At 42.2% G+C, this 19,750-nt stretch overlaps 1 protein-coding gene across 1 annotated transcript; it reads left to right on the forward strand.

The window, feature by feature from the left end:
• Nucleotides 1-1,706: 1,706 nt before the first annotated feature.
• On the forward strand, nucleotides 1,707-19,117 carry LOC116725565 (PH domain leucine-rich repeat-containing protein phosphatase 1-like). The gene is made up of 17 exons (XM_032571699.1): nucleotides 1,707-3,588; nucleotides 8,149-8,345; nucleotides 8,727-8,852; nucleotides 9,068-9,216; nucleotides 10,680-10,826; nucleotides 12,326-12,553; nucleotides 13,595-13,797; nucleotides 13,883-13,943; nucleotides 14,023-14,118; nucleotides 15,145-15,300; nucleotides 15,394-15,594; nucleotides 15,718-15,880; nucleotides 16,198-16,328; nucleotides 16,404-16,520; nucleotides 16,628-16,822; nucleotides 16,905-17,142; nucleotides 17,429-19,117. The coding sequence occupies exons 1-17, from the start codon at nucleotides 2,058-2,060 to the stop codon at nucleotides 18,542-18,544; spliced, it is 5,055 nt and encodes a 1,684-aa protein (XP_032427590.1). The 5' UTR covers nucleotides 1,707-2,057; the 3' UTR covers nucleotides 18,545-19,117.
• The last annotated feature ends 633 nt before the right edge of the window (nucleotides 19,118-19,750 follow it).

The raw sequence follows: 19,750 nt of genomic DNA on the forward strand, positions 1-19,750 counted from the left end.
ATGGTACCATCACTGTCTTATTTCAGTTGCAGAAATCATTAATTCAGTGGAAATTTCCTTAAAGTTGGTGTTATCATCTTATGTAAAGAAAATGCAAAAATTATGGTTACTGCAGTTGTCAGTCATACAATATATATATTTTTTGTCAGAATATTACTAAAACACAAAGAGATGTACAATTATTTGCGTACTTAATATAATGTTAACTTCATGATTTATTTAGCTTTCAAATTTAATATTTTGAATTTTGATTAACTTGAAAATTCAAAGGTAAATTTCAAATTTAGCATCAAATTTTACTTGAATTTGAAGCTTAAAAATTATGTAAATTTGAATTGAAAATTTGAAATATTGAATTTCAAATATGTTAAATTCAATATTTGAAAGTTAGGTAGTAGTTAGCTTCCATTTGGGTAGTAGTTGGGAAGCTAATTATTTAGTTTGCAAACTAAATATTCCTGAATAAATCTTTAATTGTCTCCCAAATAAATATTTAATTTTGAGCTAAATTAACCGGAAGTTGTTTGGCTTGCCCATACATTTTAGACAGAGGTGTCAAAAGTACTCACTTTCTCTACTGAACTAGACGTACAGATACTAGCATGGAAAAATATTTTATTAAAAGTACAGGTTGGACTGTTTTATTCCAGTAAAAGTACTCAAGTACACATTTCGAAATGTGAAAGCCGTAAGTAACATTTTTTACAAAAATTGGTTTTGAAAAAAAAAAATAAAAATCACTTTTGGTAAAAAGTGATTTCCACTTACTCTGCTGCCAGCTGGACAGGAACTGTTTTAGAGTCTACCACCAAAAATGAAAAAGCCTGAAATAATTTACTAAAAACAGGCATAAAAACTTGTAAATTGGAGGCCAGGCTTCAGTTTTCTCTGCATTTATGTAATATAGTTAAGTTGAAATTGTTCATACCTGTCATATTGAAGTTCTTGTTCAGTAATAAACCTTCAAATTTCAATTCCAAATTGTTTTGTTTCCTCTTTAAACTGTTTGTCACAATTTTTAATAGACAGAAATGTTAAATAACTATCCGATACTGAAAGCTGAGGTTGTTCTGGAAAAAACAGCAAAAATACAGACTCGATGCACATTTTTTGAGAATTTTACAACCATAAAATAAAAACAAAAACAGGTGGCCCAGTTATAATTATGGTCATAAGAGATTTAAGATAAATAACTTTATTTGATCAAATTTAAGTAAGTGGCACAGTGTTGGCTTTGTTAGGAAGTCTTGCTGCTTAAGGGAAGTTCTGTTTTTTGGGAAGTCTTGTTAAAGTAAAGGGAAATTTTTCCTCTCCACTGTCACCACTTGAATCCTCAATATGAGGCATTGCTCACAGTTATCTTTAACCAATGTACATAATTAGTAAAATGTTCTTCAAATGACTGGAAATGCATAGTTTTGAGTAGATTATTTTTTAATTTCCGGGGTAGCAGACCACACTAGGACTGTGCCACTCCACAGCTGCATGTGTCTCATTAATGTTAGCAGATGTTGGCAGGCATGATGTAGTCTAGAGATTCTGTTTCAAACTGAGTTTATACATCTCTGGAAAAAGTGAAAAGTTTCTCTGATTTTACTCTTTAGAATATATATGTTTGAGTAAAATGAACATTGTTCTTTCATTCTATGAATTACTGACAACATGTGTGAAATTCCCGAGCCTTATGGTCGTACTTGAATGCATCATAATTCATATCCAATGAGACCCCGCCCTGTCCACGCTCAGCCGCTGACCGTCAATCTCCCGGGTTCTATCAGTAACTGCTGCTTCTTTTCGTCGCCGTAGCTCTAATGTCAAACAGCTAAAGACCAGTTTTCCTCTCCGCGCCAGTCCGTTAGCTCCTGTTGGAGAGCTAACGGCCGCCTGATGAAATGGGATGATGTAGCAGGATAACTCTCTGGAACAACTACGCAGTACCTTAGCATGCTAAGCTAACGCAAAGCCAGTAAGTAGACCAAGCCAGCTGCTGAAAGCTAACCCATCCTAGCGTTCACCTGCGGGCTGTTCGTCTGCCACTGACGTGGTTTGCTAACAGAATGGAAAGTGGGAAGGACAACGACTCTGGAACGCTTTCGGCTTCACCAGCACTACAGGGGACACTAGAGTATGGCGGGGACTTCGTAAAGCCGTGCGGATTATCTTCTCTCCCCCTTGGAAAAAGACCCTCCATCGTGGAGGATGAGGGTGGGGGCGCCGAGGCAAAACTCTTTGGGAAGGGACTTGCAGCCACCTCCCTTCTCCAGATTGCGATAAGAAACGGGATCTACCAGAACCAAGTTGCCAACGCTACGGGAAAAGGTAGCAACATTCCCGTCGTGAAAGCCGCCAACATGTACAGCTTGACGTCGGTGAACAGCAGCACTTCGGTAAACTCGCTGCTGAACAGGCGGCGACACAGACACAAGAGGAATTTGTCTCTGGGGGCTCCGCCTGGGGCGTCCTCAGTCGAGGCACCCAACCCCGCTCCCTCAGCCTCTCCGCTGAGCACCCTCAGCCTGGACAGGAAGACTTTCCTCCGGCAGAAGCAGTCGAAGCAACTCCAGGCCTCTGACAAGTCATGGGTGAGATCGGACCTCCGGCGAGGCTGTATCCACGTCCACGACTGGCTCACGCCCTCCATTCCGCGCCCAGTGCTCTGCACCGTTGACACCACAGCGAAAGAGGTGGCCATTAAGCTGGAGGGAAGTAAATCTGGGGCTGTCCTGAGAATAAACTGCAAACCCGCTGCTGTATCTTCTGACCTAAATGATCTTTGTAAAGATTGTAATGGACATATGGACACTGTAGATGTGAAAACTCCTAAACTGGAGGAGAACGAAAACACAAAAAATTGCCCTGAATCTAAAATGCCCTCAAATTTTTTTATTGATGACAAAACTGACAGTAACTCTTCATCTGAGATCTGCTTGAATGATATTGGCATTGATTTGAGCCAGAGTGCTGCAGACTGTTTTGGGGCATACTCTGGTTCAGATATGGAGAGCAGCACCTGTGAGGACTTCAGCCCAGGTGGCCCCAGGAGCACAGAGCACCAAGACTCCCTCAGCGAGAGCCTGGGCGTGGGCGTGGACTCCTCAGTGCCGAGTCCCAGCTGTGACAGTGCTACAGAGGGACCTGACCCGTTTGAGAGCTCCTCAGATGAGCTAGAGCTCACCTCCTCCCCAACACACTCAACGGACAATTCTGCAGCAGACCAGCTGCCCTCAGAAGTCCATAACCAGGATGATGATACTAAAAGTGACACTGTAGATACCCCCGAATTAATCAAATCTCCCTCCAAATGCTCCAGCAGCTCTCTGACTCGGCCTCTCACCAGCCAACCATCTGTCAGGCCTGACCAGGAGATCCCTGGGGGCGGCGAAGACTGGTCCGAGCCCCTCTGTACCTGTCCAACCCCGACCCTCTTCATCCAGCTGCATGGGGGAGTTGTGCGGCGGCTGGGGGATGATGAACTGCCTCTGCAGATCCTCAACGAGTACCTCACCAATCTGGGGTTCGAAGACGAGTGGAGGGTACAAGAGGAGGGGATGAATCCTGAAGTCGGCTGCCTTATACGCTTCTACTTTGGTAAGAAATGTTTTGTGTATCACAGAAACGGGTTGATTGTAATCTGTTGCAATAACGATGTTTGCATGTTAAGCATTGAGAGACCCAAGCTGTTGCAGACCACTTCAGCAGTGCTTGGTTTGTCTCCACTCAGTCATTGTTTATCCATTCTCAGTGTACTGTGAGTACCGTCTTTGTGTTTGGTCATTGAAACTATGAAAAGAGTGTATGCAATTGTCCTGCCTGCACAATACCCAGTGTTGTGCCTTTAAAGCAGCTCCAGCCCCTCTGGCTGCAGCCCAGTAAGATGACACATCAGAAAGTAACAGGTGTCGTCCCTGACCGCGCTGAAGACTGATGTTCAGTCTTTACACGGCAGGCTTCTCTTCTTAAAACCCCTCTGTTGTTTTTGTTATTGATAACAAACCTGTTTTGCAGATAATCCGGGTAAGAGGATAGGAAAAACATCCATGATCTCCTTTGGGATTAGCACAACTGGATACTGTTTTTTTGACCTTGTTTTCGATACCATCAACAAAGAACAGGGAGCTATATAATCAGGAGCTGAGTACCTGATTGCAACTAATATTGTCATGTTTTCCACACAGAGGTGTTCAATAAATAAAACAGGTTACACTGATCTGTCTGTAGAAAATATAGAATAGAATAGAAGTTTCTACTTCCTTTCTACTGTAAATATGACAATTTTCTGATATGAAGAGCATTAAAATGCAGTTATCAAAATAATAGTTGGGGATTTAAAAATATGTAAATGTTATTTTAACAGCTAAAGTTATTGCATAAGAGGTTTTTTTTTACATTGTGTTCATATTAAATTAGGGACAGTTGCTTTGGCGAATAATTGAATACAAAGTTGAATTTTCTTATTTTACGTTAGATTTAGTAAATATTTTTACTGTTAGAAATAGAATAGAAATGTAATAATCATGTTGACCTATGTTTTTTATATATGCATTCTAGTGAGCTAAACTTAATTCTTACTTTAAACCAAATTTTTGCCAATATTCTCCTATTATTTCACTCATCATATATGCATGCCTATCTCTCAAAATCAATCTAATAAATACATGTAAGACAGCACTATTATGAATTTAATTTCAATATATTAATTCATTAGCATGATGATTGTAATATTGATGCTAAAGGTTTCACTTTCTGTTTTAAATGGTTTTGTTATATCCTAACACCTTGATTCAGTTTTTTCTTTTGCTTGTAGGAATATTATGTCAAATATTTATGACAGTAGAATCTGTGAAAAGATATGCACACCTGCTTAAGGCTGCATGATGCTAGAAAATGTTGCTGATGGCGAAAGTGTTGCTAAATATTGCAATGACGACATTAGTCCAGATATAAATGTGTCTTTTCCTCCTTTATCATTGTTCCTTCCATCAATATGTGACCAGTAGCATTTAAGGGAACGCCAGTTAGGTCTAGCGTGAGCATCTACTGCCATGAGACTCTGACCAACTGGATAAATATTACATTAGCTTCAAAAACGCAAATTCATAACACTTGGAATATATTAGCTGACAATTATTGCACTTTAAACACTTGCTTGCAATACGATTATTGTACACAGTAATATGGCTATAACTTTATATTTGCAATATATTGTGCAGTCCTACATCTGGCTGTCATGAACATCTTGAATCATTGAAGTGCTTGTGTCACAGTCCATTTATTTCAGAGTTGTAAACCTAATGGAAACACCCAGGATCCTTAGACAGGCCTCCTTGTTTAGTTCAAAAAAATTCAAAACACAGCTACAGTTTGACCCTTAGTGCTGTTTGGTGCTTAAATATCCCAGCTGAGATGTTGCTTTTGATGTAATACCACAAAACCTTGTTGTTTTTAAAGTGAAGTCCCCAAATACAGAACCTAGACAGAGGAGCCCCACTTATTCGTGGTTCAGTATTTGCAGACTCTTAAGAAAGCAACTTCAAATTGTTTGCGTAAAATTTACTATTTCACAGAATTTTCTTTAGAGCATAGCTAAAATATTTGATAGAAGATGCACCTTAGGAAGGTCTGACATAGACATAATGCTACTTAACACTTTATTGGTTGCTGTATGTAAAGCAGCCAATCCAGGTGCACCATTCATTTGGCTTGATACTGATTGGCCGTTCTCCCAAGAACCGAAGACAAGAAACATCATGGACGTTAGCTTCTGCGTTAGTGCCAACATGGATCCCACTGTGGTGGTGTTTGAATTATTAAGACAAGCAGTTATAAGCATTTTTAGAGGGGGTCTCAAGCATTTGTTCAGCTATACTGGGGGTCATCTGTTTTGGTTTAATCAGTGATTTAAACAGCTATCAGACTTTGAAGCCAGCTTCTCTCAACAGTCTGGGACATCTGCAGCAACCTGAATTAGAGTTGTGCTGATGGAAACCTACAGATACAGCAGTTGCGCTGTGAGGCAAACGGGAGAGGTTGATATGTGTGACTGACATGATAAACAGCTAAGAGATGATGTTAGGTGACAATGATTCACTGGTATTCATCCATCCTCCTGAGTAATTTATGCCTCTTTCGTATTTGGGAAGAACTAGGAAGTAAAGTTATTTGGAAGATTATTATCTTTATGTATTGTTAGTAAATGTGGTTTGACTCATTCTGGGATGTTGATTTCTGGCTAAGGGATTTTGATGCAGCACAAATTCCACCAGCAAAGCGCCATGTGCACAAATCTCTTTCTGTCATACCAACTCACAGAGTGCTGACAGTAAGAGAAAAGTGACCTTAGGGGAACTCGGATTTCACCTCCTCAGTGTTTCGGATCTCTCTGAGACAGCTGAAGGCGAGGGCTCCTCCTCCATCCAGAGGACGCTGCTATAATCCACAAGGTCAAAGACTGATTCCTCAATCGGTCTGAACTTGGAATTCAACGCTATCTGGAGGCAAAGTTGTTGCTGGTTGTTCTGTCGCAAAAGGGAAGAAGGACGTTGGATACTTGGTGGAATTGGAATAAAGGTTCAGTTGAAAAATGAGCAATTGCTTGATCAGAGGCAGAATTTCCTCTAAACAGAGAAACAGAAGGAAGGAAAGGGCATGTAACAACAAAACATATCATGTGTACACCGCCCAGGGAAGGGTGGATCCACGCAACACATAATTCACTGTATTGTTCAAATAGAAACAGGATGACAGCAGCTAGAATACCCCTGTCAATCACAATAGAATAAACCTCAAATGTTCATCTGAAAGAAAGCAGATACTTTTAACCCCATTATGTTTTGAAATATGCAATAGAAACACATCTTTTAGGTTTTCTGGACTCAACCATCAGGCTTTGTCTATTTAAAGCAAAATGTTTCAAAAGTTGTCTTGCATCAGCAGAGTTTAGAGTATTTCTGTTCCTGTGTGTACCCACCCTGCAACACTGATGGCTTACAATATGTTTTATTATTAAGTCTTCAACTAATCAAGTGAAACAGTAAATGTGTGTGTCCTTAGTAGATTTCTGAAAATCTGAACATTAATTCAAATTCAAGAAAATCTTGCTTTTAGGTGGAAAGCAAGATTTTATTTTAAAAATGCTCCAAACATTAAGTTTTTTTGTATTCATTTTTACAACAATGGTTTATGACAAAGCAAGTTGTTTGATTGTGTGTCGTAGTCAGTGTTCAATGAATGGACTTGTTAAAGACCAAATCAGACAAAGAACTTGCTTTTGGCTCAATATGTTTTTTGCTAAGCTTTTTCATGTAACTTCTTTAATTTTCTTTATGTCCTCATCCACGATCTAAACCTTTATATGCGTCTAAAAAGAAGGGGGAGAGATATTTACATTGTGTGTAAAAATATCTCCATATGTAGCTCCACCTAATTTGTTGCTCAATGGGCAAAAAAACCCCCAAAATCTAAACAGAAAAAGTTCTTTGACACATAAACTCGTGTTTACTGTTGCCTCTGCTTTCTGCCTCTTACTCAGCACTCTGAAATACTCACGCTTCACACGATTTTCACTAAAGAAAAGGAAGTGCAGCTCATTGAGCGGGATCCTTCTTGTCGCTGCCCGCCCTCTGTGTCGAGGCAGGGCTGGTGTCTCCGTCGCTGGACGGAGCAGCGAGGAGAACGGAGGTTCTGCTGTTGTAAGACGTTACGTAACAAGCTAATCTGATTTCAGGCCTCTTAGTGGTTCAGGCCCTTCATGGGTCTCACTTTCTCTTGTTCCCTGGTGGATTTGATCTGACAATTTTAGTAGAGGGTACATAGTGGAAGTGAGTGCAGAGAAATTTGAACACGCAGGGTAAAATGGACTGCGGGAACTGTTGGTAGCCTCAAAGGTTTTTGCACTTTGGTTTTGTGTTTGTGAATGCTTAAAAACCCAACAAATCTCATCTGAGTGACTGCTCACTGTGGCAGCCTATTGAGCTTTAGTTCTCTTACATAACAACTCTCTTTTTCTGAAAGAGATACCCACAGAGAGGGAGATAATTCACAACTTCCCAAAGAACTAAAGAAATAAATAAAAGCTCTCAACTGCTGCCAAGTCTGATCATTAATGATTCTGTTGAGTGTCATTTAACCCTCCTGTCTCTGTCCTAACAGGTAAGCCTCGCAGCGTGGGGGGTTCTGAGCGCGTGCAGCTCTCTGGGGTTTTCAACGTGCGGAAAGGGAAGCTGGCACTGCCAGTGAACCGCTGGTCAAAGCGTCAGGTCACACTGAGTGGAACCTGCCTCATAGTGTCGTCGGTGAAACACGCCCACACGGGCAAGATGCACATTCTGCCCCTCATCGGAGGAAAGGTGAGATGTTTTCTGCTGATTTTTATTCAGGAACATCTAACCTGTGACATGAGTGTAAGGGTGTTTTCACACCTGGTAGTCTGGTAGACTCAATTCAATTGGGGACCAAAGCTGCAACATTTGTTACGTTTTCAGCTGGTGTGGTTTGCTTTCGCACTGCACTGTGCCAAATAAAATAAACTCTTTGAAAAGCCTGTTACTCCTCTTCGCCTGTGGTGGCGCTGCACAAAAAATGGAAATGACAGAAAAACTTCAGAAGAAGATTCTGAACGCAACTTTGAATGCATCCACAAGCTATGTTTATGCTGGTTCATCCCTCGATCAGGTGGAGAATTGCATTTCTTGTAGACGGTGGGAACTGAAATGCCTCCTTTGTTTCAGGTGGAAGAAGTGAAGAGGCACAGCCACTGTCTGGCCTTCAGCTCTGCCGGTCCCCAGAGTCAGATCTACTACGTCAGCTACGACTCGTACGCCGAGCACCTGCGCTGGCACAGGATGGCCTCCAAGGTACAAACTAAAAACACCGAACTGCTTCACAATTTGAAATGTTTCAATTTTTGTCAAACTTTCCTCATAATGTTTCGGGATCATCTTAAAGCAACAATTCTCTGTTCTCTGCTCACAAAAACTGGCTTTAATTTTTAACGATTGGTCTTTCAGCTGAATGTCACAAGCTTCTCTCATGGCCTTTAAGTCGCGTTTCTCGTCCCATCTCTACCCAGATCGCCTCCCAGAGGGTGAACTCTGTGGACCTGTCCTGCTGCAGCCTGGAGGAATTGCCCGCTCAGCTCTTCTACAGCCAGGACCTAACACACCTCAACCTCAAGAACAACTTCATGTCCCTGCATAAAGGTGTTCCTGCACTCACCAGGTGAGATTGTTCAGCTCACACACAACACTCTAACAAGACTGTTCACAGTTTTCTGTTTCTTTTTTGGGGAGATACCACATGCCTGAAAGAGGAAGCAGTTTTGCTGAAATTACAGATGATGCTCTTGTGGTTCTGAATGAGCTGCAGTGGAGATGGCAGACAGACATGACATCATGTGACCTCTTGGGGCTGGGGGCATCTCTTTGTATTTAGGTCAACATTCTGAATTATTTACCTATGTTCAGCTCCTGTGAGGTTTCGGAATCCTTTTGCCCTTTAACCGTAAAATACAAGCTGAAAAAAAATGTCATTTCAAAACCTAGATCTTCAGTTTTTCCATGAAAATTCCTACTTTTGGGGAAATGACATAAACACTTGGTAAAACTGAACCTGGCACTCTTGGAAAATTCCCTCTTCAAACCACAAGTTGATTGTTCGCTTTTGGTCAGAATAGAAACTGAAACTTGAACAGAAAGTATAAATGTAATGTAAGAAACGTCCCCAGCCTGCTCTAAATAATACAGCGTTTCCAGACGTTGTCATCCACCATGCGAGTGCTGAAAGCAGCGTGCCAGTTGGATTCCATCAAAGATGTTCTTCCTCAGATGAGCTTCGGGGCTCATCTTACAGTTTGTGTACACAGCTGTCGATTTGGTGGGGGGCGCTGACTACTTGTTTTGAATAAAAACAACTCAGCCAAAGACATTTTTACAGATCTATACTTGTGTGTGTGTGTTCTCAGAGTTTTTCACATAGAGGAAACTAGCCACAGTAAATCTGCTAATAGCTAGCTTATCCACAGCCAGTATCAGAATTTTGGTAAAATGTTGCTGTAAGCAGATATTTTCCAATCAGTGTTCAAATTCCACCTCTCTTTATTATAACTTAATGTCGAATGAGCTCCACACTAAAGGCTGACATTTACCTGATGGAAATTCATATGTACACCACTATTGTTTCTGGATAAATACAAACTTCCCATGACGGGTTTTCCACCAGTTTCTTTTTTCTTTTTACTATGGATTGACAGTAACTTTCCCCTTTGAAGGTGTTTCAGCCTCAGTCTGACCATAAAGCTGGATCAGTTCAGGCCTGTAGGGGAGGCACAACTTGCATGGAATAAAAGGACCAACACAAGAATAAACCGAAATAAATGAGGCAATTTCCATAGCAAATACTTTAATAGATATGGATATATAATGAAAAAACATTTGAAACAGTGAGAAATTTTAAATATTTTTTAAGCTGATTGTTTGAGCCAATCAGGTTTAAGCCAAAATACATGGTGAATTTGTTTATCAAAGAGATTTAATGAAATTATGATTATTAAATTAGAAACAAATATTTTTTATTACCTAATTTAGAAGGTCCTAGTCTTATTATAGTAAAGATAAATATCTGTGTAACTCTGTGTCTGTTTTTCCTTCCCTCTTTCACTCGTCTCTTTCTCTTTTGCACTCTAGGTTCTGTAAACTGAGAAGCCTGAGTCTGTCAAATAACGCTCTGTCTGAATTTCCTCTGGTCCTCTGCGACATCACTTCGCTCTCAGAGCTCAACCTGTCTGGAAACCGTCTCTCCTGTCTGCCTGCAGAAGTTGCGACCATGAACAAGTAAGTGAGGGCCGCAGTGAGCATTGAAGCGCCGTTTTGCACATGCGCGGAATGTTTCCTCACTGACCTGCATGCGGCTGACAGAGACTTTGATGCTGAGGCATCACTCCAGAATAATCCCTCTGTGCATTAGACGAGCATTTGGCTGAAAACCAAACGTGTCCTGACAGTGCAGAGATTCCAGCTTCACTGCAGAGTCATGCTGATTCTGTCGCTGCATCAGGAATTTAACCAACTGGATCTCCAGAGACCCGTTTGTCAGACATTGTAGATATTCTCAGAAGAGTTAATGTTTAACAACACACCAAGGTCGGGACGGCGGAACATGAAAGCACCACGACTATCACAGTAGAGTTTGTTTTATTGCAAGTAGTTTTAAATTTTAAAGACTTAGATTTTAATAAGTTAATATGTGATATGATAAATAAAAAAATGTTAGTCTGCACAAAAACACTTGCATGAGGGGGACAAACGTGATGTTACATCACAAATGTAAAAACAAAAAACTGATCGGGAACGATTTTATGGCTGATCAACTATCACTCTGCCAGAATGCTAAATTCAGAACTTTTCTTCTGTCAGGGAATGCACCACGCTTTACACCAAGTTAGGGTAACCATACTCTTTGGTGTGAAAGTTGTTACTGAGTGAAAAAGATGCTGTTAGATTATGGCACAGCTGCTCTTTTTAATCCTTTTGGGTCACTGGGTCCAGTTACATCCAGGATGGAACATGATGCTATATGCCAGATCAAGAAATATATGAAGCCTTTCTGGAATCTCATTTGAAGAATGAGTCTAATGCCTCTGCTCCTTATGTGTAAAACATGACCGATTTACAGAAAGACTCCCTTATAATGACGATATATTACTTTAATTATGAAATAAACATTGTAACCAACAGTAGATCAGACACTTCCCCTTTGTTATTACATTGAACAAAACCATAATTTTATTTTGAATGAATCGTGTAGGAAAAAACATTATCTTATTATGTATATGTTTTCAGTGGTGGAAAACAGAGAGAAAAAATGGAGCTGTAACTTGTCTTGTTAAGGAAATGTGCTGCAGTCCTCTTTAGTTAGATTTTATTTGTACAGATGGCTGGGTTCCATAAAATGGGAAATTTGACTTTGTTTTTAAATTCCCTGTGAGGCACAGGGAGAAACTGCTCTGTAACTGGATCCTGTTTTGGAGAAGTTTTATTTTTGACATTTTTTAAAGATTGTTACGTTTTCAATTCGTCCAAAACTAACATGCTCTCAGATTCTTTATGTGCAAAGAGTTGGAGCTGATGGCTAGATTTATCAGTGCTGCAATTAATCAACTTTTGCTTCCATCATCGTGAATCAGACTGAAGTGAGACATTATGTAAGCCATATTTGTTCTAAGCTCATCATAAATATATATTTGGATGTGATAGGAAAACGAGTCCTGACTGTTTTGATCTGGGTCTTCAGTGCTCTCTGTGTTAACTGTTACCTCTCCTCCTCTGGCCAGCTTGCAGACTCTCCTCCTGGACGGGAACATTGTAAGCTCGCTTCCTGCAGAGCTGGGCTCTCTGGAGAGCCTCACCTACCTCGGCTTGTCCTTCAACTGTTTCAGCAGTGTCCCTCCTGTCCTGGAGAAGCTGCGAGGCTTGGAAAAGCTCTGCCTGGCAGGGAACCGGCTGTCTGTCCTGGATGTGGCTGGGCTGCAGTGGCTGCACACTCGATATGTAGATGTCAGGTAAGAAGATCAATCACCGTCTAAAACGGTGTTTGGAAGATGAGGAATCCGTACTTAAATAAAAGAAAATATGACAGAAAGACTTACTCATTTCTTAATTGTTACATTTTATGATACCAGAAATCCTGTCAATTAGCTGTTTTCAAGGTTTCCAAAGTGCCTGATTTCTGTATAAAGTTTTTAAAAGTGCTTGACCTTCCAACTGCACAGTTTTGTAATAAAGTTCAATCTGAATTTTAATTAAAAGCCTAAATTTTGAGAACATTTACAGTTGAAATCAGATACTGTCACAGACAGTAAAAAAAAAGGCACACTTTTTTCCCCACTGTCTGAAGTCATTTTTCTTCTTTTAGATGAGTTAGAATTACCAAATTTATTTATATTTGCTAAATTTCAGAAAACAGTGAATTATTTTTACTGTTAGAGATTTTTTGTAACTTTCTTTGTTTTTTGTGTTTAATCATTCAGTTTGAGCAAGAAGGTAATTTACTTTAATGCCATGTTTCAGTGTAATAAATACTTATTCCTAATTTCTCAATGGCTTATAGATCAATGGAATTGGGATTAAGGTTATCTTATATTTTCTGTATTAAAGGTTATTATAATTGGGCTTTTTAAAATTTTTGTTAAATTAGTGTTCTTAGACCATTCAGGTGTGTGTTTGAGAAGTTGTTCAGCACATCTAATTTAGTCAGATTTAACTTTACCTTGTCCCTGCTGTTGAATGTAGAATACTATCACAAGACATTATGAATTACAGTAATAAATTATATCATATAATAGTGTATTGAAACTTTTTTAGTTCATTTGTATTCAAAGTGTAGTGCTGGTAAAGTTTGAAAAAAAGGTTGAAAATGCTTGAATTTTACTATGATAAAATGTATGAACCCTGAGTCTTATGACTTTTGACATCTTAGACGATGTCAGAAGTCATTGATATACCCTTGGATATAAATTTATACCCTTGGGTATAAATTGATATACCCTTAAAAAAAATCTAATTGAACAGTACAATTTCTTCTCTCTGTGGCTGTAATTCAGGCTGAACAGGCTTGACAAAGTGACAGTGGCTGATTGGGAGCAGCTGCTGCACATCATCCAGCTGGACGTGCGGGACGCCGGCCTACAGGAGCTGGACGTCAGCTGCTTAGGAAAGCTGGAGCTGCTGCGCTGCGACAGAAACTCTCTCTCCCTCCTCAGAGTCAGCGGCCACGCCCTCAAGATCTTGCACGCCAGTCATAACGGTACCGACAATTATATCACCATGAGACCATAAACTGACGAGGCCTGACACATCGCCTTCACACACTGCTGTGCCTGTGTTTACAGAGCTGATGCAGCTGGAGGTGCAGCCCGTGCCAGAGAATCTGACAGTCCTGGATCTCTGCAGGTAGGGAAAATGTCGGCACCTCGCTTTCTTGCTCAGGATGTGTAAAAGCCGTGCGCTGACTGGGTTTGTTTTCCTAAAGGAACAAGCTGGGAGGTGTCCCAGACTGGCTGTGTCAGAGCAACAGACTGGAGGTGTTGGACATTAACCATAACTGCGTCACCGAGCTGCCTGTATGGTGAGCGGCACGAAAACACACCACACACACAGCCACCGAAGAAGGTCTAATGAACCAAATATGATGAAAGGTTGAGTTAAAGATTCCTAAAACCGTAGTGGTTCCTGGAAAACTTTCAGTTGTTGAGAAAAAAACCCAAATGACCTCTTTGCAGAAACTAGTTGTTTTTTTCTCTTTAATCCACTCAGGATTAAAATTATGCATACAGACTGAAATAGAAACATAAATCCTCACTAATGTTTGGTTAAATGTCTCTTAGTTGGAACTTGCACATTCAGCACACTTTTATTCTGTATCTTTGTGTAGATAAGGAAAAGTCAACAATAAATTCAAGTTTACCTTCTTGTCAAAAATCAGCACAGTTATACCTTTGTTCTGTCCTAGAAAAAGAATAACTAATCTGTAAGTAAAGTTCCAGATTAAAATGACATTAATGTGTACAAGCGGATACAAAAAGACAAAGATGGCATAAAAGAAAAAGATGAGGTTCACTTATCTATACTGATATATTAGTCAGAAATACAATCAAATAAAACTCCAGTATCATATTTATGTTTTCTTTAATATGGAACTGCATCTTTTTCTGTTCCATCTGGTTGAGCCCATTAGAAACTCTGCAATGTTTCTGCTGTGACCAATTTGAACAAGCAATCATGTTTGACTTTGTTTTGAAACGTTACCTTCCCTATTTTCATTAAATAATAGTGCAACATCATTGTTTGTGTTCTATGTAGCCAGCCAGAGCCTCTACCACACCTCTAAAACAACTGAAGAAAAAACTCTTAACTTTCTGCTTTCTGCAGGGAAACAGTTTTACAGTTTGTCTGTTTGGCCACAATCTACATGATTAATTTCAGTTTCCATATAGACATGGAAACATGAATCTGGATCCAGCTGTGTTGAACGTGTCTCTGTTCTCTGCTGGTCCCTCTTGAGTGTTTAAACTCATTGAACTCTAGCAACAAACTGGAGTTCCACTCACAGCTTTACAGTCCACAGCCTGATCCGATTGTGTTTGTGTTGCAGGCTGCTCTCTAGTGGAAGTCTGAGGAAGCTGCTGGCAGGCTGGAATGACGTGTGCACGCTCCCTGATAGGCTGGAGAGTTCCCAGCTGGAGGTCCTGGATCTCCAACACAACCACCTGACTGAGCTCCCCCACTGCCTGTTCATCAAAGCCCAGAGGTGGATCTCTTCTCACATTTCTCTGGCTTTCTTCATCGTTTTGTTCAATTTTTCAAGTGTAGTAATTACTCTGTGTTCCGGATTTCATCCTAGCTTGCGCTACCTAAATGCATCGGCCAATAAGCTGGAGGATCTGCCTGCAGCCAGCTTGTCAGATGATTCCTGCAGCAGCCTGGAGGAGCTGTATGTGACCAATAACAGCCTGACAGACAAATGCATCCCTCTGCTGACGGGACACCGCCGCCTCAGGGTGTTGCACCTCGCTTACAACCAGCTGCAAACCTTTACTGCCAGGTACAACGCAATAAAGATGTCTCTGTAAATATATCAAATTATTCATTTAGAGTTTCAGCAGGTCAATTATCATGCAGGTTAATATTTGAGTTTGAGTTTCTGAATTTTCTCCTCCTTCGGCAGTAAACTGGCTCGGCTGGAGCTGCTGGAGGAGCTGGACCTGAGCGGCAACCGGCTGAGAGCCGTTCCCACCACCATCCTCAGCTGCCGGCGGCTGCACATGCTGTCCGCCCACTCCAACTGCATCAACACCTTCCCAGAGGTGCTCCAGCTGCCCGAAATTAAGGTTTGTCAGAGGAATCCCAGCATCGATCCAGAGTGCTTCAAAAATGCTGAAAATCTTAATTTTCGCATCCATAAAATAACTTTCATTTAGCAATGAAATTTACAGAAACATTAAATACTGAACGTTTATGTTTTCAAACATTTTATATGTTCCACTCATTCACATTAGCCAAAGCTTTTGGGTGAAATTAAAGCACCTGACTGATGTAGTTAGGCTGTTGTCCATGTCCTTAAACATCCAAACAAAGGCAACAATTTAAAATCGGAGAATCTATTAAGAACCACGTTCATGTTGAGCTCTCTCCATGCCGTTCTCAGTGCGTCGATCTGAGCTGCAATGAGCTGACTGAGTTCACGCTGCCTGAGGTTCTTCCCCCAAAACTCCTGGAGCTCGACCTCACCGGAAACCCTCGACTCAACCTCGACCACAAGAGCCTGGAACTCCTCAAGTATGGACAGAAAATCTTCAGCAGAAATCTTCAGACACAGAACTGTCTCTATAATCTTTTTTCTCCTTCTTGCAGCAACATCCGCTGTTTCCGGGTGGATCCGTCTCCGTCTGCTTCTGCCGCAAGCGAAAGCCACGGCGTCCCTGCAGTGTGGAGTCACGGCTTTACAGAGGCTTCTGGAGTCAAAAACAAGTCAGTCTTTAATTACTGGCTCTTGTTTTACACCCGTTTGTTTAGAATGTCTAGAATTAGGTGTTTCCTGACTCTTATCTCTGTTGATGAGCCGTTGTCCTCCTCAGACTGTGTGTGGCCGCTCTGGCCCAGGACACCTTCTGTGGGACGCGAGAAGCTCTGTATGGCGTCTTTGACGGAGACAAGAACGTCGAGGTTCCTTACCTGCTGCAGTGCACTATGGGAGACGTTCTGGCCGAGGAGCTGCACCGAGGGCCGAAGCAGGAAGACTACATGACCAATACTTTCCTCACCATGCAGCGGTAAACCTCACCAGACTCCTCATTAAAGAAGAAAACAGCTGGTTGTTGTTGACGCTGTTTTTTTTTTTTGTGCCGTCTGCAGGAAGCTCGGCACGGCCGGTCAGAGGATGGGTGGCTCGGCAGCATTATGTCACATCAGACACGACCCGGTGGCGCCCGGCGAGCCCGGCAGCTGCTTCACCCTGAAGGCGGCCAACGTGGGCCGCTGCCAGGCCGTACTGTGCCGAGGAGGGAGAGCGCTGCTGCTGTCCAACGTCCACACCGTCCGAGAGGAGACAGAGTACGAGAGGGTCCGGCAGCACAACGCCGTCATCACAGAGGTAACGAGGAAAGCATCCATGATTTGTTCTTAAACTCTTGGTTGAAATCTAAGGTAGTTCATAGTTTTTCCAAATCTAAAAGTGATGTAAATCTCTGTATGGATGCTGAATGAGGTTAAATTAGCTCAACTCCATCATTTTGCTTCCATTCAAGTAATTTTTCTTCCACTGCTCAAATATTGAATCTTTATTTAGTACATTAAACATAGTTTACAATAATAATTATTATTCTTATTACGTGTGATCAGACGCTGTGTTTTTATCATGTCTGTTTCCGTCTCTGCAGGATAACAAGGTCAGTGGTGTGACCGACTCCACCAGGATGATGGGATACTCCTTCCTCAGTCCCTCTGTGACGCCCCGCCCACACGTCTCCATGGTGACGCTCACTCCTCAGGATGAGTTCTTCCTCCTGGGCAGCCGAGGACTGTGGGACTTGTTGTCTCCCAACGAGGCGATCGAGGCCGTGCGGAACGTTCCAGACGCTCTCGCCGCGGCTAAGAAACTGGCGACGCTGGCCCAGAGCTACGGCTGCTCTGACAGCCTCAGCGCTGTCGTCGTCCAGCTCAACATCACCGAGGACTGCTGCTGCTTCTGCGAGCCGCCCCCTCCGCCGCCCAGCCCCGGGCCCGCCGCCCAGCCCGGTCTGCATCCCTTCACCTCCAGCAGTGATGGGGGGATTCAATTGCCGCCCACCTCCTCTGGAACCGTGAGTGAGTTGAGTAGCGAGTTTAGTACCTCTGAGATGAGCAGCGAGGTGGGTTCCACGGCGTCCTCCGAGGAGCCACCGGCACCGCCCACGGAGCCACTGAGCTCCCATCTGAATGCTCAGGGCCGGATCGGTGCGCGACGACCTGCTGCTGGGGGCGGCGGCTTCCAGAGGCAGTTCTCCGGAGCGCTGTCGGACAACGGGCTGGACAGTGAGGACGAGGAGCCCATCGCCGGCGTGTTCTCCAACGGCAGCCGGGTGGAGGTGGAGGCAGATGTCCACTGCCTGCTCCGGCACGGCTCCACTCACTCCAACACCACAAACGCATACAAACTGGTCGCCCTCGGTAACGAACTCTTACCTTCTAACCTCACATCCCCGTCTCCCTCACTCGTCCCTCCGTCCTCCCCGAACCAGGAAGCCCGCTCAGCCACGCTGGGCCGCCGGGCGCGGGCCAATGGTTCCGTCGCCTGCCAGGGCCGTAGCCAAGATCTGATTGAGGAGGCGGCAGACGCCCCCATCAGGAAGCAGGGGGGCTACTTCAATGCCCCCGCCCAGCCCGACCCCGACGACCAGCTGATCATCCCGCCGGAGCTGGAGGAGGAGGTCCGGCAGATCATCCAGCAGCAGCAGGAACAGATGCAGACACACACCTATCAGAGACCTGCAGACTATTTTGTCACGCCGCTTTGACTGCTGCTGTTGGAATCATCAACATCACCATCATCACCCAGCATCACTGAGGGAGGAGTCTCTGATTTAGCAGACTCAGAGTTCAATTTGGACTAAAAACTCTTGTTGAGGTTTCCTGACCTACTTTATTTTGTACTGTTAACAAACCCTGAAACACGATGCAATTTTTGTAACTTTATGTTGATTTAAATCTTCACATGTAAATGATTATTACCATATCTATGATATGAAGAAGCACTTTGTGTTGTAGTAACTTTTCAGATCAGTTCTACATTAAGCGGTACTTTAAGAACCGGACCAGCGTTCGGGTCGCAGCTCATGGCCTTACAGGTGTCGGAGTTAGGAACTGTTTAACTAACTCCTAGGAGTTTAATACTTTATTTAGTCACTGAGGCTTAACTAATATTCTCTGAGAGAAAAGATGATTATTCCTGAAGGCTGACGACGTTCCAGGTCCGTGTTCTGTAGGTGGCGCTGCAACGTTTCTAGTTACTAACAGCTCAGAGCAGCGTTACAGCAAGCAGCACAAGAAACCTACTTTTGCTAAACAATAAAGTTTTCAGATAACTGCAACATGTTTACTTTGTCCCTTCTTCTCTGAAGTTAAATCATCCAGCAATTTTCAGTTTCAACAATGACCTGAAGAATTTCACAAGAACCAGCAACACTTTTCCTTATTTATTCATGTTACAACTACAAACATTGTGGTATTTTGTTTAGATTTCATGTGACAGATCAACAAACTTGCATATTTGTGAAGCAAAAATAGGATATAGTTGTGATTTTTTTTGCAAAAAAGAAAAGCCTTAAGTGCAGCATACTTTTTGCATACAGCCACCTTTTTGTTGCTATTTATAGCATCTATGGGTTTGCATATCTTCCCAGCAGTAGAGAATCTGTCGGTTTTCCTACACAAACATTTGTCATGCAAGCCAAAAAGTCCAGTTCTGTCCTTTTCTAACCAGACACCTCTTCCACAGGTTTGGTGTTCTCTGTCTTGTGGCAAAAATGTAAACAGGACAAGCAGAAGCTTTTAAATAATTTCTTCCTTGTGACTGCACACTCCTAAAAGCTAAACTCAATAAGGTGACATGGTTGATCCATGTTCATGTGGCAGTTTTCAGATTTTCATTTGTAGATTGACTTTAAAAGCATTTCCATCCACTTCATTATTAGGGACTAATTTGAGTTGGTCTGACATGTTAA

This window comes from Xiphophorus hellerii, chromosome 9, assembly GCF_003331165.1.
Source record: "Xiphophorus hellerii strain 12219 chromosome 9, Xiphophorus_hellerii-4.1, whole genome shotgun sequence".
NCBI lineage: Eukaryota > Metazoa > Chordata > Actinopteri > Cyprinodontiformes > Poeciliidae > Xiphophorus > Xiphophorus hellerii.